Consider the following 19,512-nt stretch of genomic DNA (forward strand, 5'->3'; position numbering starts at 1 on the left):
AATGTAGTTCGGCGGCTCGCTTCTCGTGTAGCCGTCTTACTGAATTTGAACTACATTTCCCGAGTGTTACAACCTTTGACTCTACGTCCTGGCAAAAAATATATATATATCGCGGAAATCGTCGTTCGTGTGCCGGCAAGCTCTGTCAAAACAGAGGAACATGGCTTTTAAATGCATCGAGTGTAACGAGGAAGCTTCGGAATTATATCGAGATTACCGTAACGGCATCGTGAAGATAACAATATGTGTGAGTGAGTCGTGCTAACATGCTAGAAATGTTAGTGTAAGTCTTATGCTTGCTTTATTATCACAACAACAACAACAACTCGTACATGAGGGTCGTAAAGACTATTAAAATGATAGTTTACACTACTCAAAGTCACAAATTTTTTACTTTCTTACACCAAATCGGATATATAAGATATATTTGGTGTCGTATGTTTGCTGCGCGAGTTTTCTATTCATGTGTGTTAATGCGGTTGACGCATGCGCAACAGGACGCCGAAGGTCACGTGACATCAGGCTGATTTTGCATATTGATCGTTTTGCTCATTTGCATATCCAAACCATGAAGACAGAATAGAGGGTTTTAATTAGAATGGTGATCAGTGATTGGTTGTTCGAGATAAATGTGGTGATTAGTCAGTGGTGAAACACATGCTGTGATTGTTTTGTTTATGTTTTTGTTTTTTCTTCAGAAATCATGTGCCAAGCCTGTGGACAAGTACATCGAATACGATCCCGTCATCATCCTCATAGACGCCATCTTGTGTAAAATCCAGGCTTTCCGACACATTCTGTTCAACACGCAGATCAAGGTGAGCGGGACGGACGAGACACGGGTTCATTATCTCTAGACCTATTCACACGGTGCAGGCACTGAGATGTCTCCTCTCCTCAGATCCACTGGAAGCTGTGTGTTTTCTGCCTGCTGTGTGAAGCTTATCTCAGATGGTCTCGCCTCCAGAGTTCAGAGGTCACCGGCGATCCCGCTGACATCATCAGATATACCAAAGAATGGGACTTTTATGGGATGTTTGCTCTGGCTGCTCTTGGTGTGTAAACACAAAGAAACAGGCAAAGTTCAACAAACAGGACAAAGCATACTAGGATCAGACCACCTGTATAAGGATAGAAGAAAACATACTAGGATCAGACCACCTGTATAAGGATAGAAGAAAACATACTAGGATCAGACAAAACATATGCTAAAACAAAACGTTCTGGAATTAGACCAAATACTAGGATCAGACCAAATGTATGAGGATCAGACAAAACTTAGTAGTATCAGACAAAACATATGAGGATCAGACAAAATGTACGAGGATCAGACAAAACTTAGTAGTATCAGACAAAATGTACGAGGATCAGACAAAACTTAGTAGTATCAGACAAAACATATGAGGATCAGACAAAATGTACGAGGATCAGACAAAACTTAGTAGTATCAGACAAAATGTACGAGGATCAGACAAACTTAGTAGTATCAGACAAAACATATGAGGATCAGACAAAACTTAGTAGTATCAGACAAAATGTACGAGGATCAGACAAAACTTAGTAGTATCAGACAAAACATATGAGGATCAGACAAAACTTAGTAGTATCAGACAAAACATATGAGGATCAGACAAAATGTACGAGGATCAGACAAAACTTAGTAGTATCAGACAAAATGTACGAGGATCAGACAAAACTTAGTAGTATCAGACAAAACATATGAGGATCAGACAAAACTTAGTAGTATCAGACAAAACATATGAGGATCAGACAAAATGTACGAGGATCAGACAAAACTTAGTAGTATCAGACAAAATGTACGAGGATCAGACAAACTTAGTAGTATCAGACAAAACATATGAGGATCAGACAAAACTTAGTAGTATCAGACAAAATGTACGAGGATCAGACAAAACTTAGTAGTATCAGACAAAATGTACGAGGATCAGACAAAACTTAGTAGTATCAGACAAAACATATGAGGATCAGACAAAACTGCTAAAATCAAAGTGTACAAGCATCAGACAAAACATATAATCAGACAAAATGTACAAGGATCAGACAAAACTGCTATAATCAGACAAAGTGTACAAGAATCAGACAAAAATGTATGCGGATCAGACAAAACATATAAAGTTATGATAAAACATACTAGAATTGGACAAAACCAACAAGAATCAGACAAAATGTATGAGGATCAGACACAGCTTATTATGATCAGACAATATGTACTAGGATCAGACGAAACTTAGTAGTATCAGACAAAATGTACGAGGATCAGACAAACTTAGTAGTATCAGACAAAACATATGAGGATCAGACAAAACTTAGTAGTATCAGACAAAATGTACGAGGATCAGACAAAACTTAGTAGTATCAGACAAAATGTACGAGGATCAGACAAAACTTAGTAGTATCAGACAAAACATATGAGGATCAGACAAAACTGCTAAAATCAAAGTGTACAAGCATCAGACAAAACATATAATCAGACAAAATGTACAAGGATCAGACAAAACTGCTATAATCAGACAAAGTGTACAAGAATCAGACAAAAATGTATGCGGATCAGACAAAACATATAAAGTTATGATAAAACATACTAGAATTGGACAAAACCAACAAGAATCAGACAAAATGTATGAGGATCAGACACAGCTTATTATGATCAGACAATATGTACTAGGATCAGACGAAACTTAGTAGTATCAGACAAAACACATGAGGATCAGACACAACTTATTATGATCGGGCAAAACTGCTATAATCAGACAAAATGTACAAGGATCAGACAAAACATATTAAGCTAAGTCAAAACGTATAAAGTTATTTAGACAAAACCAACAAGAATCAAACAAAATGTGGGAGGATCAGACCAAACATATGAGGACCAGGCAAAACACATTAGGATCAGACAAAATGTGTAAAGTTATGATAAAACATACTAGAATTAGACAAAACTTACTAGAAGCAGACAAAACATTTTAAACTAAGACAAAATGTACTAGAATTGCACAAAACCACCAAGAATCAGACAACGTGTATGAGGATCAGGCAGAACTTACTGGGACCAGACAAAATGGATGAGGATTAGACGAATCGTACTAGGATCAGACAAAACTTACTAGAATCAGATAAAATGTATTCAAATCGGACAAAACACACTAGAGTCCGACAAAACATCCTAGAATGAGACAAAACCTGTTAGTATCAGACAAAACGTGCTAGAATCAGACAAAACACTACTCAGCAGATGTAAATAAATGGTTTGAGGAAAATAAACTGACTCATGATTGTGTTTGGTGGAGGAAATAATGAGGGAATAATGTGTGTGTGTGTGTGTGTGTCAGAGCTGGGTGTGTACTGTGCAGGTGTGTTAGCAGTGTTCTGGTGTGTACAGAAGCTGTACAGTGTGTGTGTGGAGACGTCTGATCTGCTGAAGGCTCTGCTTCTCTCCTGTTACGGGAAAGTGCTGCTGATCCCCGCCGTGATCTGGGAGCATGATTACTCTCCGCTCTGCTTCACCCTCATCCGAGTGTTCGTGCTCACGTCCAACGCACAGGCCGTACGGGGTAAACACACACACACTTCTTTTTTTTTTTTTCTTTATTTCTTTTTTCATTTATTTTTCAACTGCCATTAAAATGTTACAAAAAATTAAAAGGTTCTTCCTCGAATTTTAATATTTATTATATTTATATATTAAATATATATTTATCTGTCACTTTTATTTCCTGATTATTCTTTAATTTTGTTTCAATATTTTTATCTATCTAATTATTGAATTATTTTATTTATTTTTTATTTTGCTTATTTTACTTAAAATAAAAATAATAATAGTAAATTATTAATGATGAATAATGATTCTAATTAAATATTTAAATGATTTATATCATTTAGATAAATATTTTATGCTGTACTTGTGGACATAATATAGTATAATATTTTATGATATGATTTTTATGATGGACTTTTTAATATTATTTTTCATAATTATTTGAAATAAATATTTTAATAATAGATTTTAATGTCATTTACTAATATTATGAATATTTTGTGCATTTATTTTATTATATAACTTTTCATCATGAAGTTTTAGATATTTATTTATTTATATAGTTATTTTGTCCCCGTGTGTGACAGTGATCCTGAACTGCCGCAGGCGTCTCTCCATCTTTGCCGTGTTCGTGGGTCTGCTGTTAGAGATGTTCGTCTCTCACGCTTTACACAGGCTGCAGCCGAGCTCACACACACTCCTGCCCGAGCTCTACACGTGAATGCGTGGGATACGAGAAGAACTCCACGTGAAGAGATCTTGTTTTTCCTCTCACACACACGCCGAGGAAGGAGGAGAGGCGCTCGAGTCGAGTCAGGAGTCGTCTCCGGCGTGTTCGCACACATTCCCCTTGGGCGGCTTGTCGAATTCTTGTCAATTAGCCGAGAGAGACAGAATGTGTGTGTGTGTGTGTGTGTGAAAGAGAGAGAGAAATGCACTGCAAATGGTGTGTGTTAACAGCACACACACACACCATTTTCTATGCCCTGATTGATGTGTGTATGAAATGAAAGCTATAAGGACATGTTTACAGATAAACATCCAATAAACAATCTATTTACATAAACTACAGCTAAATATACAACACTGTTTTATTGTTTATTTTGTGAAACAAAAACTTTTTATCCATTTATAGCTACATTTAATACTGTGGAACGTTTATTAAAAAAAATGTCAAAACCTTTACCTGACCTCTATAGTTTATTTTTTTTTATTTTTTTTTTTTTTTAAGGACAATTTTATTTTAAAAAAATATATATATATATTTTTTTTGTAGTTAAGAAAAAAAACACTGGAGACTCATTTTTATAAACATTCTATCCTCACATCTGAATAAAGAAAACAACAGAACTGTGATATAAATTGCTGCTTTAATAATAATAATAATAATAATGACACAAGTTTGAAATAAAAAGCATTTTTTTAAAAAACCCCAAACATTTCCACTAAATGTCCAGTACTGAGGTCATTCTGTGAGCTTTCCTCTTGAGAAGTGTTTTATTTCCTCCTTCAGTCTCTACTGAGGTTCAAATAACAGATAAAACCACGAGCAACAGAAAGCTTGGATCCAGCCAGAGATGCTGGAAGACGTCGTACATCTCCATACGATCCGATCCAGGAGAAATTTCTGACGATTCCTGACATCTGAAAATCCGAAAGCTTTAGGAGAAGAGCCTGGGGTTGACACCAGGCCCTGGAGAAAAGGCACTATAAGTGATCCGTGCTGATCGGTGAAGTGCTACGATACGTGATCAGTCTGTGAGACCGGTCCAGAGGTCAAGAAGTAAAACAGTGACACTGTGTGATGATAATGATCAAATCATTCCATACAAAAACCTCCTGTGTGTTTACGCAAGTCAGGCATGTGCTGATAAACGCTACTCAAATCTGAGAATATTTTCTTCTTCGTATTTTAGCATTAACCAAAAAAGGTTTCTTTAAACTTTATTATTTTTTGCGTCTCATTTTTCTATTTTTTTTTTTTAACACAAAAAACAAACGAAAAGAAAGAAAGAAAGAAAGAAAGAAAGAAAGATAACAAAATGTCGGGTAAATATTTGAGTAAAAGAACTTTTCTCAAAATTAAATCTGAAAAAATATTCATATATGTATACATTCTAAAGGAGGGAAAAAATGATTAAAATGATGCTAGCACTCTTCTTTTTTTAAAATCTAATTTGTTTACTTTTTTTTTTATATTATAATAAAAAAAAAATTAAATAGCAATGAAACATTACTTTATTATAGAAAAGAAATACTTTACGCTTAAAAAGGAGAGAATAAAATAAAAGAATTTATCGAATCGGAAACATTCAACTTTTTCAGAAAAAAAAAGAAAAGAAAATTATGCCAGCTTCTTGCCTTATTTATTTATTTTTTTATTTATTTATAGGGTGATATGATTGAAACAGTGTGTTCCAAATAAATAAATAAATAAAACAAATCTGTAATTTCACTGTATTGATGAAAGGATGCTACTTTTTCACCTTCCTTTTTTCTCTAGATACGAATCAGATACTGTACTTGTTTGACATTTTAGGCGTATTATTATCTTCCATTAAAAACTTTTTTTTTTGGTGAAACAAAAAAGAAAATAAAGAAAGAGAAACGTAAACCGAACAAAATGATACGCAATAATACAGAAAAATACTTTAAACCACGTTATAAACTAATAATAACAACAAAAATGTTTTAAAGCGTTTTATCAGCACACGCCTGCTCGAAAACGTTTTACACACAGAATTACACACTGAATTAAATCTCACCAACATGAGCAATACTTTATATTGATAGAGCTGGGCGAAAAGAAAAACCATAATAATAACTTTAATATTATTATTTTTTCCATTTAAACGCGTCCACGGAGCAGCAAGCATTCTGATTGGATATTGGCTAAACTTGGCAGCCAATGAACGCAAAGAAGAGGCGGGACTAAAGTCGCCGTCTATAGATATACGCTCTCGAAACATCCCCTCCAGCGCTAGAGCAGAAACTATTCTGATTGGTTAATGGCTGGTAAAGCCTGGCAGCCAATATAGGCAAAGAAGAGGCGGGACTAAAGTCGCCGTTTATAGATATGTACACGCTCTCAAAAAAAATCCCGCCAGCGCTAGAGCAGAAACTATTCTGATTGGTTAATGGCTGGTAAAGCCTGGCAGCCAATGAAGGCAAAGAAGACGCGGGACTAAAGTCGCCTTTTATAGATATGTACACGCTCTCAAAAAAATCCCGCCAGCGCTAGAGCAGAAACTATTCTGATTGGTTAATGGCTGGTAAAGCCTGGCAGCCAATGAACGCAGAGAAGGGGCGGGATTAAAACAACACCTTTGTAAATAAACAGCGGATTCCTCTACACGGATTTCTTATTGTTTATGTTGATAAGATATCTTCAATAAAAGCGTGATTCAATTGAAATGAATAAAAATGGATTAATAACATTTTTATTTTTTGCCTCGTGCATCTGCTCTTAGTAATAAACCCTTAATAACGATCGGGTCTCAATACTGAACATCTGATTTATCATTAAATAATGGTTAATGGAAGCATGGTTTATCGCCCAGCTCTGTTATAAAGGCGAATAAACAAACCCATGCTGCGTTATAAACATGGCGCTGGTCTTTGGTTGGCATGTTCATGATCGTCGGTGATGTGATTAAGGCGTCATGCACTAAATACACGAGCTGGAAGACTTCACGCTAGCACCCTTATTAATATGCATACGTTTGGTTAATAGTAGCAATAATAATCGCCTGCTATGGAATATTTTCGGAAAGATTGTGTAATTTCACGTGAGCTAAGCGAGTCAAACCGAGTCTGATTGGTTTCCAAGGCGCCTGATGGCGTAGGTTCCTCATGGTGGATGGGGGGAGGAGGAGAAGCGTAACACCTGGAGTTATTTTATATATATATATATATATATATATATATATATACACACACACACACACACACACACACACTTTACCCAAACGGCGAAGGCTCCGAGTTCAGGTCCTTCCTCCAGAGTCCTCCATCGACCAGACCGAAGCCTGGACGTAATGGATCAGGGGTAAAAAAAAATAACGGATTCTGTAAAAAATGAACGGATGTAACGAACGTAGGAAGGGTTTCCTCTTTCCAGCATCGTAATTTAATCATATCGTCTCAAGACCCGGATTTTTTTTTTTAATCCGGAAGGTCTGCTGGATTTTTTGAACAGAAGTTCAGCCTGCAAAAAAAAAAAAAAAATAATACCAAGAGCCTCGATACACAATTTGTAGCATAAAACGTGAATACTATAGATATTGATATATAGATATAGCTCCGCCCCTCAACCTTATATAAAATTCTAAAATGTCCAGGAAAAAAAACAAAAAAAAAACCCCGGCTATATGCTGTTTATATAATTAATAAATAAATCTGGGTTTATATTTCTATAGGAAAGAAAAAAAGTCTGCTGGCGATAAAAAACACACACACACACAAAACAATCCCAATGAAGCAGCGTCACAGCTCCGCCTCTAAACCCGAGAAAAGAGGTTTCAGGTTCTCGTGGCGATCCGTAACGAATCGTGTAGCCACGTGTCATCAGGCGTCCCGTTGCGTGCCGGAGAGGCCTCGCTCTCGTCCGGGGTTTCGGTGGGCGTGACACCGGAGTCTGTGTAGAACTCGTCGTCCTCGTCGAAGAAGCCGTTGTCCATGGCGTCGGTCCCTGGCCCCGCCTCCTGACAGCTGCCCTTGTACTCCTGGATGGACTCGTGCAGGGACCAGAGCTGGCACAGGAGGGACATGTCCTGCTGACGTAAACCCACCTGGACACAAAGAGGAGGCGGGGTTAGATCAGAGGAAATGGGGGCGGAGACTGGGACAGGTACGTACAAAAGATTTTCAATATTTTGAGCTTCTGCCTTCTCAACATTTCACTCATTATCTCATGTTCAATGTAGCTTTCTTGAGTTCTGTTACTTCTTCAGGCTCCATGAAGATGATGTAACATCTGAAGTATTTGTGTGTGTGTGTGTGTGTGTGAAGCCAAACCTAAAGTGTTCACGCCCATGGTGAGTAAGTGTGGTGTCCCATAGACCTTAAAGTAGCTCCTTAATCCTTATAAGAAGCCATTATTCTGAGAAAAAATTGCAAAAAGCTTTAACTTAGTAATCAATTCTGAGATAATGCGTCCAAACGTCATGGTGATGAGTCAAATTCATGAGACAATAAGCCGAAACACATGAGATACCATCATTAGTGCAGCTCAAAACTTTGAGATAGAAGTATAAAAGACGGGTTGATTATAAAGATTGAGATAAATGTCGAGATGTTGACATCATAAGTCAAAGCCATGAGGCTGAGATGAGATTTTGAGATAAGTATAAAGTCAGAGATGGGTCAAATCTGAGATAACAGGTCCAACTTTTAAAGATAAAAGGTCAGGAGGTTGAGACGATGATAATACGTTTAACTTTGTGAGATAAGTCGGAATTTTGAAATCTCTAGCTATTAAGATGAGTCAGAAGTTTGAGATCATGCATTTGACATGTGTCAGAATTTGAGATAATATATCTAACCTTTGAGATAATGAGTCAGAGTTCTGAGACAATGGGTCTAACTTCTCAGACAAGTCAGATTTATTAGAAGTGTCTGGATTTTGAGATAATATGTAGATGTGTCAGAAATTAGGATGATATATCTAACTTTTGAGATAATGCATAAAACATTTGAGATAAGTCAGAATCTGAGATAATATATCTAACTATTGAGTCAGAATTCTGAGACAATGGGTCAAACTACTGTGATGAGACAGCTTTATTAGAAGAGTCAGGAGTTTGAGATACCGTATTAAACATTTGCGATATGTCAGAATCTGAGATAATATATCTAACTATTGAGTCAGAATTCTGAGATAATGGGTCAAGCTACTGTGATGAGACAATTATTAGAAGAGTCAGGATTCTGATACAATGGGTCAAACTTTTGATATAAGTCAGATTTATTAGCAGAGTCAGGATTTTGAGATAATGCATAAAACTTTAGAGATAGAGAATTTGAGATAATATATTGAGATAAGTCAGAATTCTGAGATAATGGGTCTAGCTTACTGAGATGAGACAATTATTGGAAGAGTCAGGAGTTTGAGATAATGGGTCTAACTTTTGAGATAAGTGAGAATTCTGAGATAATGGGTCTAACTACTGTGATGAGACATAATTATTAGAAGAGTCAGGATTCTGAGATAATGGGTCTAACTACTGTGATGAGACAATTATTAGAAGAGTCAGGATTCTGAGATAATGGGTCTAACTACTGTGATGAGGCATAATTATTAGAAGAGTCAGGATTCTGAGATAATGGGTCTAACTACTGTGATGAGACAATTATTAGAAGAGTCAGGATTCTGAGATAATGGGTCTAACTACTGTGATGAGACATAATTATTAGAAGAGTCAGGATTCTGAGATAATGGGTCTAACTACTGTGATGAGGCATAATTATTAGAAGAGTCAGGATTCTGAGATAATGGGTCTAACTTTTGAGATAAGTCAGATTTATTAGAAGAGTCAGAGATAATGTGTCAAACCTCTGAGATCTTTCAGAATCTGAGATATATCTCGAAGTATATTTTTAATGAAAAGATTCGGATTTTTGGTGTGAATGCGTTCCCATATGGTTTGGGTTTCTGGGGAAGGGGTCAGAGGAAGTGAGGGACAGTCCGAGAGCAGGACGCTCCTCTGGGACACTCACCATCTCTTTCCGGAGCAGCGCGAGCGCCGCGTCCAGGTTGGCCGGTTTGGTGGCGAGGGCCCGGTCCACCGGAGCCGCTCCTCTCCGCAGGTCGTCCTGGATCATGGCCTTCTTGGCGTGCATCCTCTCGATCTCTCTCCACGATCCGCCGCTCGAGTTCAGCAGGCCGCTCAGGCTCTTGGGCAGCGGCGGCAGACCCTCGATACAGGCCGGAGCTCCGCTCGCCGCACCGTTCGCCGACTTCCCGTTCATCCTTCAACACCGATATTTAACCAGAACTAAACACACCGATAACGCGCTCACGAGGCGGTGCGCGAGCTCGCGGACATATTTTACGACAAACAAAACTGTTGACGGAACAGACCGAATCTGCTGGGTGACGTTACTGCGTTACAACACCTCCTCTCGGTCCATTGTTCATCCCAAAATATCGACAAAAACACTTTTTAAAAAATCAAAATAAACGTCGGTTGTTTTTAAAAAAGTTTCCAGCAACCAGAGATGGGGGGAAAAAACATATTACAACATAACCAGGTCCGAAAAACGACTCTTCTTTCTCTCCTCCTCCTCCTTCTTCTTCTTCTCCCACCGAGCTGCTAAATCTCTGCAGTCCGGACACGGCACTTCCGGTTTCCTTAACTGGGGCGTGGCCGTCGATGACGCACCAACAAGCTCATAAATATTCATGAGTTCTCATTTATTTAGAACGCAACAAAACGCGTGCACGTGTCCGATGATGGTGGCTTTGTTTACGAAACAAACAAAACAAACGACGAAGAAATGGAATTTTCTAGAGTTGAAAAGAAAAATTCTGAATTGGCGTCAATTTTAATTCATATATAAAATATGAATAATATAAAAATAGACAGAATAAAACTACAGGTTTTATTATTTATTTATTTATATTATTTTATTTTTCCCATCTTAACATAATTAAATTTTCCTTCCATAAGAAAAAAATATTAATTATAATATTAGACATATTATAAACAAAACCATTATATTTTATAGATATTTTTTATATATTAAATTCTATATATTTTTTATAACAATTGCCTGAGAAAATAACATTAATAAAAAAATCAAAAAATATTCTGAAATTTTTTTTTTTGCTACTAATTGTTTACATTTTTTCTAAAGTAAAATACTCTTCAAAACCTGTTAGAATTATAGATATTGTTAAATATCAACTATTATTTTTGCACTCTGCCCATTTGGTCACATCGCCCATCCCCAGCCTCTGATTATTCCAGTACTGTTAAAAATGTGCAGCAGGAATGAAGTCAGCTGTTACAGCCTTGACTCTTATAGCGCCGAGATCCTATGGGGTTTGAGGTCAGGGCAGTGAGAGAGCAAGCAGATGGCCGGCAGTGAGGCGACACACAGGCTGAGACAAAGCATCGTCTCCGGAGCCATGTGGCCAGCACAATGACACACACACACACACACACACACACAGCTGGCGGATCCGGGCATTGTTAAAGCCCAGAGGTACACTAAAGCATGGAGATTGAAGCTGCATGCTCACTTCCAGAAGCGTGTGTATGGATACAAAGACAATGCGGCGGAGAGGAAGACCAGGTTCATCCAGATGTCCGAGTTTTCTACCAGAGCTGAAATGGAATGACCTGAACTCTTATCATAAGCCATTACATCAGAAAGAGAACTCTGTTTGGTCGTAATCCTACACACCAGTATCTTACATCTCCTGATATAAATCGTAACTTGGACTCGTAAACTCTTTCCCAGTTCTGCATTCCAAACCCTTACAAAAGTCAGACATGCAGTAAATATGGTGACAAAGAGGATAGAGTTGGAGGAAATATTTATTCAAACTTGATACAAAAAAAATCTAAAAAGTGTAAACAGAGTAGCAGGCTGTTTTTTTTTTTTTAAAGCAGCTATTAAAATTGTTAACAATTAGCAGCGTCCAGACTTAAGCTGGATATTTGTACAAACTGACCATGAAACATGGAAACACCAACACCGCGGTCATAACGTCTGAATCCGAAGCTTGTTAATAACACTTAAACCATCTCTGACGTGAGTCACGAACCACGTATTCTTCTCTGACGCTGAAAAGTCACACCTGGAAAAAAAAACAAACAAAAAAAACGTGATTCTTGAGTCACCTGGGAGTCATTTTCTCCTCTGATTCACTACAGACATGATCATGCTGTTGGATGGAGTTGAGCTGAATCACGCCCTGGACAAGTGCTGACACTTATTGATGATGTTCTGGAAATATCCCAGCTCCTGTTTGACTAGGGAAGATGGAGAGGAATCCGATAACGCTGAAGTGCTATAATTGTGTCCAAGGGCAGGGGGAACGGTCAGTAAATGAATGGCTCAGTGCTGTCAATCACAGCAACGCTGACCGATCAGGACGCCTGCTCTGTGATGATCACGAGGCTCTCAGGGGGTCTCAGCTAATTTCACAGCATCAGCGTGTGAATGGATTTCACACTTCAAGGTGAACTCTATTGCAGTAAGACAATGAGTCGACTCTGAATCGATTCTGAGTCGACTCAACTGTAGGAAATGATTCATTATGTCACATTTTTTGTTATGCTTACAAATTTCTTTCCCTCACACCATTTCTGACTGATGAATGACTTTATTGGAGATGTTTTCAGGCTTGTCCAAACTCAGACAACATGTTTTTGCAATTAGGAAAAGAATCAAGATTCAGATTCAGTCTGAAGCTTGAATCGAATGTCAGTTTTTAAATAAAACCTAATGAGATATAATAAAACCTGAGATTGATGTCTCCTGAGTGTTTTACAACACACACACACACACACAAGATGTACTAAGTGTCCATGATGCTTCTCTATTATCGTCACATCAGACAGGAGTCGAGATGTTGGTTGATTTGGGACTCCAGCACTTTGCTCTGGCACACGGGGCAGTTCACAGTGAGGGCAGTAGAGCTGAGGAGGGAACTACCCACTCCTGATGCCCCTGTAGAGGGCACTTCAGCACCAGTTCTCTCCTCTCTATGCTCCCTGGAGACCGAGGAAAAGGAGGTAGAGGATGAGGAAGAGGGTGAATGGCTGACTCGATGGAAGAAATCAAAAATGTGCGCGGAATTCCGGTCTTCCCGCCATCTCTTCCTCCCTCCAGCAGCTTTGTGAGGACTTCTGGAAATGGACCCATGAACGAAGGACCCGGATTTCTCAGGACTTCCCGAGAGTCTCGAACTGGTGGTTGGAATGCTGGGAGGAGCTGACATTCCAGTTCCAGAACTTTTTGGATTTCTGAAGGATTTAAAATTGGAACTCGGAACAGTTTTTTCCGCTTTGATCTGAGATGCAGAACCAGAACCTGAGCTCACAGCTGCAGAACCTTTGCTGCTTCCAAAGTGCCTTGAAGAGAAACCCGGAACGCTGTTTTCTGGTTTGATCTGACCTGGAATTCCGGTTCCGGTACTCTTAGTGCTACTGAAGTATTTGGAAAATGGCGACCCTGCAGAACCCGAGGTGTTTGAGGAGCCCTTTTTAGCCGGGCTAGTGTTAGCAGGGTTTAGATTTAAAGCGCTATCTAATGCTGGTGTATCAGACGCTCGCTTCAGTTCTGATGGATTCGTTTTCTTGGGAGATTTCAGGCTTGCGTTCTGGAAAAGGTCCTGCACCGTGGTCTGTTTCGGTCTCATCAAGCTGCCGTTGTTTTTGGTGATTCTGACAGGAGAGCCGTTGATGTTGACGAAGGCTTTGTGGTTGCTGACGGACCTTTTAGGGAGAGCAGTGGAGCTGCTGAAGGGTGATCTGAGGTCAGTTGGTGAGGTTCGAGCCGGCTGCTGTTGAGGTTTTGGCGAGTGGGTGGGACTCTGGATGGGCGGGTTCTGTGTGGATGCTGACGGCTGTGTGCTGCCACCCAGAATGATACCTCTACCGCTGAACGGGATGACGTTCCTGATGTCCTGAGAACCGGAACCTGAAAGCACAGTGAGGGAAAGACCAAAAAAAGCAACTTTAGATAATATAGTCTTGTGTTCATCATAACTATTAAACAAAAAGAACTGTAATTTATCTCTGTGGATTCAAAATATCCCATGTTCTATAACTTTAAGGAGAGTTTTGAGGAGTCTACAGTTTGTTTGTTGTGTTACTTTTGCATTATTTAATAACAAACATAGCTTAGTTCTATTTACATATGAGCATGTAGAGAACACAAGTGGGTGTGGCCTTTCTCTTGTTTGTGTGGGTGTGACATTTTGCTTGTTTTGTAAATTGTGGGTGTGGCCTTTTGCTTGTTTTGTATTTTGTGGGTGTGGCTTTTACATGTTTTGTATCTTGTGGGTGTGGGTTTTTGCTTGTTTTGTATTTTGAGGGTGTGGCTTTTGCATGTTTTTGAGTGTGGCCCTTAACTTGTATTGTATCTTGTGGGTGTGGCCTTTTGCTTGTTTTGTATTTAATGGATGTGACCTGTCGCTTATTTTGTGTCTTGTGGGTGTGGCCTATAGCTTATTTAGTGTCTTGAGGGTGTGAATTGTCACGTTTTTGTCTCTTGTGGGCGTGGCCTATCTAGCATCTACATTCTGAGGCCAAATAATAATGCCTATATTCTGTATATATATATATATATATATATATATATATATATATATATATATATATATATATATATATATATATATATATATATAACTGAGGTGTTTTACCTGCAGTGCTTCCGGCTGGTTTCATTTTGCCCCCAGGCTTCTTCAAGGCATTCTTGTCTTTCTTCTCCTCCTCGCTCTTCCCCTTCTTCCCGTAATTCTCCGGCTCTTTGATCTTTGTGTACGTTCCTCCGCACGTTCTCCGGTGGTCCTCCCACCAGGGGTCTCTGGCTGATGGCGCTCGGTTCATCGCCCTCTTCACGTAGCCGAAGAACGGCTTGCGGTTCTGACACGGCCCATTACAGCGCCACCAGTGCTGCCGGTACACGTCCACCTCGTCGTGGAAGGAGTGATAAATCTGAGCAGAAAGGTTTTTTTTAATTCAGTCAAAAACACCAACCATGTAGAACCATGGATCATGTCTGCATCAGTAAATAAACCCTTACCGAGATTTTAGTTCCGCTGGCTTGGTTTATTCGGTTCATGTGTTTGCAGAACTCCGGCCCGTGTCCGTCCCGGTCTCGGTTGTTCTGCGTGACAAACAGCAGGGCGTGGATCATCTCGTGAAGGAGCGTCTGAGGACGTGAATCATACCACATCATGAGCGGTGAGAAGATCAGATACGGTCATGTGCTGCATCTGTATTTGGGGGACTAACCTCTACTAGGTCTTTCCGAGGTCTGAGTTTTAGTAGAGGTTCACTGAGACGGATGGAACACAGACCTCCTCTGCCCTCATACGAACACACGCCTGCACATCTGGATCAAATTTGAGGAAAGATATTAAATATGACATGATCCGTGATGATGTTAATGGTCAGAAGACGTTCTGGAGGACTTACAGTGTCATCCTAGGGCTCCATTTGACTTCAACTCCGCTGAGTTTCCCCCAGAAGAACATCTCGTTAAACTGCAGGAACATGGCTCGAACATCTGGATTGGGGTCCAGCACCTCCCACGACTCGTCCACTATAGACAGCGGCCTTTCAGGCTGGACAGGCCGGGAATATGACCCCACGCTCCATTCAGACTTCTCCACTTTCCTCTTTTTGCTCAGGGGATAGCTGTCACTGTTGTCGTCGCTCCATACAGAAGCCGAGAGCTCATTATTAAACTGTTCCTGCAGCTGGAGAGCGAGCAAGAAATCCTCATCCGCCATTTTACCTTCTGTTTACTAAACACCTCTGTTAGCCACCTAGCCTGGCTCTCTGCAGGTCTCGTGCGTGTGTGCGTTTTGTTTTAAACCTCTATAACCTCATATTTCCCCATGATTAAAAATGACCTTAGGTCATATATTTCAGCCAGAGATCCTTATAAAAACAACCATTATGTATTAAAACCGGTTAAAGACGTGTGAATGGACTAAAACTGACCAACCGCTAGCCTGACGTTTTTAACGTTCATCCTTCTGGTTGTGTTCCAAACGCTTGTTTTAAACTAGTCTCCTCGAGGGCTCACCCTGGAATCACACCGTTGGTGACGTCACAGCAAGTGCAGACTTCGAGGGAAGGACGAAGGAACTAATGCGATATTTGAAACACAGCCTGTTTTAATATGTTGGCCAGCTAAGCAGTCACACGGAAATTTAGAAATAAAAATCATAAACGCGTGTAAGGTACAAATAAAGAGGTTTTTTTTTTTTTGTAAACTTTTAGGATTTCTGTGATGTCTTGTTGTTGTGTTTTGTTATCCAATCTTAAATTGTGATAATAAAACACTGATTTTGTACATTGGTGTACTGATTTCTTGTAAAGCTTGCTTACGAAAACTGTAAAATGTTTTCAAGATTATGACAATTATACAAAATTTATATATACAAACTGTAAATCTGTACGATGTTTAGGTATGAAATGAATAATAAAGTAAATGTTTATAGTCGTGTTTATGTTTTTTTCTCGTCTAGTGGGTTTGATTTCTGTGCAGCTTTCTGGTTGGCCACCTAATTTTGTTTGAAGGTCCCGTGCTGAGACGTAACTAGGAGTCTCCTCTCTCGCTGGCTTCCGGGTGAGGAAGAGTCGGTGCAGAATGAAAATAACAGCGGCATTTTGACAAACAACAGTCCTCGATTTTCGGATTAAGACTATTTTAAAGCTAAATAAACGTTAAAATGGCGGACACCGGAAACAGGCTCCGTAAACAGTTAGAATCGGCTAATTTCGAGCCGCAGAATTACGTGAAGCAGCTCTCGCAGCAGTCTGATGGAGACAGGGATTTGCAGGAACACCGTCAGAAGATCCAGACTCTGGCTGATGAGACCGCGCAGAACCTGAAGAAGAACGTCTACAAGAATTACAGGCAGTTCATTGAGACGGCGAAGGAGATCTCGTATCTGGAGAGCGAGATGTATCAGCTGAGTCACATCCTGACCGAGCAGAAGAGCATCATGGAGAGCATCACCCAGGCCCTGCTGTCCACAGACAAGGACGAAGCTGCCAAAGAAATGCTCACGGCGTTCCCTAAAGAGACCGAGGAAGTCAAGCAGAGAACCCTGACCACGCTGCTGGAGAAGGTGGAAGGCTGTAAGAACATCCTGGAGATGCCGGGCCGGTATCTGGTGTACAACGGCGATCTGTTCGAGTACGACGCCGACAACATGTCTCAGATACAGAAGGTGCACGCCTTCCTGATGAACGACTGCCTCCTGATCGCGACCTGGCTCGCTAACAGACGCGGGACGATCAAGTACAAATACAACGCCCTGTACGAACTGGAGAGCTTCGCCGTCGTCAACGTGAAGGATAACCCTCCCATGAAGGACATGTTTAAGATCCTGATGTTCCCAGACAGTCGCATATTCCAAGCAGAAAACAGCAAGATCAAGAAGGAGTGGTTGGAGATCCTGGACGAGACTAAGAAAACCAAAGTCAAAGACCGGAACAAGAAAGAAGAGGAGGTTCCCAAGTCGCCGGTCAGACCCGAGGTTTCCACCAATCCGTTTGACGAAGAGGAACCTTCGGAAACTGAGGAGATGGTGGATTTGAGTCCGGAGTGGATCCAGGAGCTGCCGGAGGACCTGGATGTTTGCATCGCACAGAGGGATTTCGAGGGCGCTGTGGATCTTTTGCAGAAGCTGAACGAGTATCTGAAGGATCAGCCGGTGACCCCGAAGGTGAAAGATCTCAGGGGGAAAGTGGAGGAGCGTGTGCGGCAGCTGACGGAGGTCTTGGTGTTCGAGTTGTCGCCCGATCGGTCATTGCGCGGCGGACCTAAAGCGACCCGGCGTGCCGTCTCGCAGCTCATCCGTCTGGGCCAGTCCACCAAAGCCTGCGACCTGTTCCTGAAGAACCGCGCTGCTGCGGTACACACGGCTATCCGTCAGCTGCGCATCGAAGGCGCGACCCTGCTGTACATCCAGAAGCTTTGCAACGTCTTCTTCACCGGTCTGCTCGAAACGGCTCGAGAGTTCGAGACCGACTTCGCGGGCGACACAGGTTGCTACTCCGCCTTCGTAGTTTGGTCTCGCTCTGCAATGCGAATGTTTGCTGACACCTTCAGCAAGCAGGTGTTCGACAGCAAAGAGAGCTTGTCTACGGCCGCCGAGTGCGTCAAGCTGGCCGGAGAGCACTGCAGGCAGCTGAGCGACATCGGCCTGGACCTGACCTTCATCCTGCATTCGCTTCTGGTCAAGGACATCAAGGCGGCCTTACAGAGCCAGAAAGACGTCATCATCGAGGCCACCAAGCACCGCAACTCAGAGGAGATGTGGAGGAGGATGAACCTGATGACCCCCGAAGCCCTGACCAAGCTCAAGGACGAGATGCGGAGCTGTGGCATTGCCACCTTCAACCAGTACACAGGCGATGACTGCTGGGTGAACCTCAGCTACACCGTAGTGGCCTTCACCAAGCAGATGATGGCGTTCCTGGAGGAAGGGCTGAAACTCTACTTCCCCGAGCTGCACATGGTGTTCCTCGAGAGCCTCACCGAGATCATCCTGGTGGCTGTTCAGCACGTGGACTACAGCCTGCGCTGCGAGCAGGACTCGGAGAAGAAATCCTTCATCCTGCAGAACGTCTCCTTCCTACATGAGACTGTGCTTCCCGTGGTGGAGCGCAGGTTCGAGGAAGGAGTGGGCAAGCCAGCCAAGCAGCTGCAGGACCTGAGGAAGAGCTCGCGCTCCGTCAGGGTCAATCCGGAGAGCACCACATCTTTGGTGTGACCTGCTCAGGACTACTAAAGCATTCACAAACACTTTACAACGCATTTCATTTGCTCAGATTCACTCAGATTCTAAGACTCAACACCCACTTTTTATGATCTCATTGCACTCCTGACCTGGAGATTTTATTACTTACAACATGAAATGCATTTCCTCTGCTTTTTTGGTTTGTTTATTTTACCTATGACTGTATATCAATTATGTGTAACACACATTAAAGTCACTAAAGAAATCCATGGCTTATTTCTCCTGAGTGCTTATCATTATTATTATTATTATTATTATTATTATTATTATTATTTAAAAAGATGTCATTGAATTGCACACAAATATACACATGATTCCTGATAAACATTTTTCTCTTTATATTTCTGACACTGAAGTATTGACCCATACAGGCAGAAACGCAGTACATTTGGTTGTTCCTCTGGGGGAAGTCTTAAAGGTTCTACATAGAAACCCAGTCATCCCTTTAACAGCC

At 40.8% G+C, this 19,512-nt stretch overlaps 4 protein-coding genes across 5 annotated transcripts; 2 read left to right on the forward strand and 2 right to left on the reverse strand.

The window, feature by feature from the left end:
- The first annotated feature begins 18 nt into the window (after positions 1–18).
- Positions 19–4,729, forward strand: arv1 (ARV1 homolog, fatty acid homeostasis modulator). 2 transcript variants are annotated; one of them, XM_058392028.1, is made up of 5 exons: positions 19–247; positions 699–818; positions 902–1,055; positions 3,351–3,565; positions 4,144–4,284. In XM_058392028.1, the coding sequence occupies exons 1-5, from the start codon at positions 161–163 to the stop codon at positions 4,144–4,146; spliced, it is 579 nt and encodes a 192-aa protein (XP_058248011.1). In that variant the 5' UTR covers positions 19–160; the 3' UTR covers positions 4,147–4,284. The 2 variants fall into 2 exon arrangements, with proteins under 2 accessions (XP_058248011.1, XP_058248010.1); XM_058392027.1 differs by having other exon boundaries at positions 22–247; positions 3,351–3,572; positions 4,144–4,729.
- A 178-nt stretch (positions 4,730–4,907) lies between these two features.
- fam89a (family with sequence similarity 89 member A) lies at positions 4,908–10,890 on the reverse strand. The gene is made up of 2 exons (XM_058392684.1): positions 10,274–10,890; positions 4,908–8,346 (listed from the first exon to the last, which is right to left on the reverse strand). Exons 1-2 carry the CDS (start codon positions 10,523–10,525, stop codon positions 8,077–8,079), a joined length of 522 nt encoding a protein of 173 aa, XP_058248667.1. The 5' UTR covers positions 10,526–10,890; the 3' UTR covers positions 4,908–8,076.
- A 1,191-nt stretch (positions 10,891–12,081) lies between these two features.
- Positions 12,082–16,312, reverse strand: sprtn (SprT-like N-terminal domain). The gene is made up of 5 exons (XM_058393504.1): positions 15,715–16,312; positions 15,532–15,631; positions 15,320–15,448; positions 14,937–15,231; positions 12,082–14,209 (listed from the first exon to the last, which is right to left on the reverse strand). Exons 1-5 carry the CDS (start codon positions 16,029–16,031, stop codon positions 13,116–13,118), a joined length of 1,935 nt encoding a protein of 644 aa, XP_058249487.1. The 5' UTR covers positions 16,032–16,312; the 3' UTR covers positions 12,082–13,115.
- A 520-nt stretch (positions 16,313–16,832) lies between these two features.
- Positions 16,833–19,267, forward strand: exoc8 (exocyst complex component 8). The gene has a single exon (XM_058393384.1). It carries the CDS (start codon positions 16,980–16,982, stop codon positions 19,029–19,031), a length of 2,052 nt encoding a protein of 683 aa, XP_058249367.1. The 5' UTR covers positions 16,833–16,979; the 3' UTR covers positions 19,032–19,267.
- The last annotated feature ends 245 nt before the right edge of the window (positions 19,268–19,512 follow it).

Source organism: Hemibagrus wyckioides, linkage group LG06 (genome assembly GCF_019097595.1).
Source record: "Hemibagrus wyckioides isolate EC202008001 linkage group LG06, SWU_Hwy_1.0, whole genome shotgun sequence".
In the NCBI taxonomy this organism is placed as follows: domain Eukaryota; kingdom Metazoa; phylum Chordata; class Actinopteri; order Siluriformes; family Bagridae; genus Hemibagrus; species Hemibagrus wyckioides.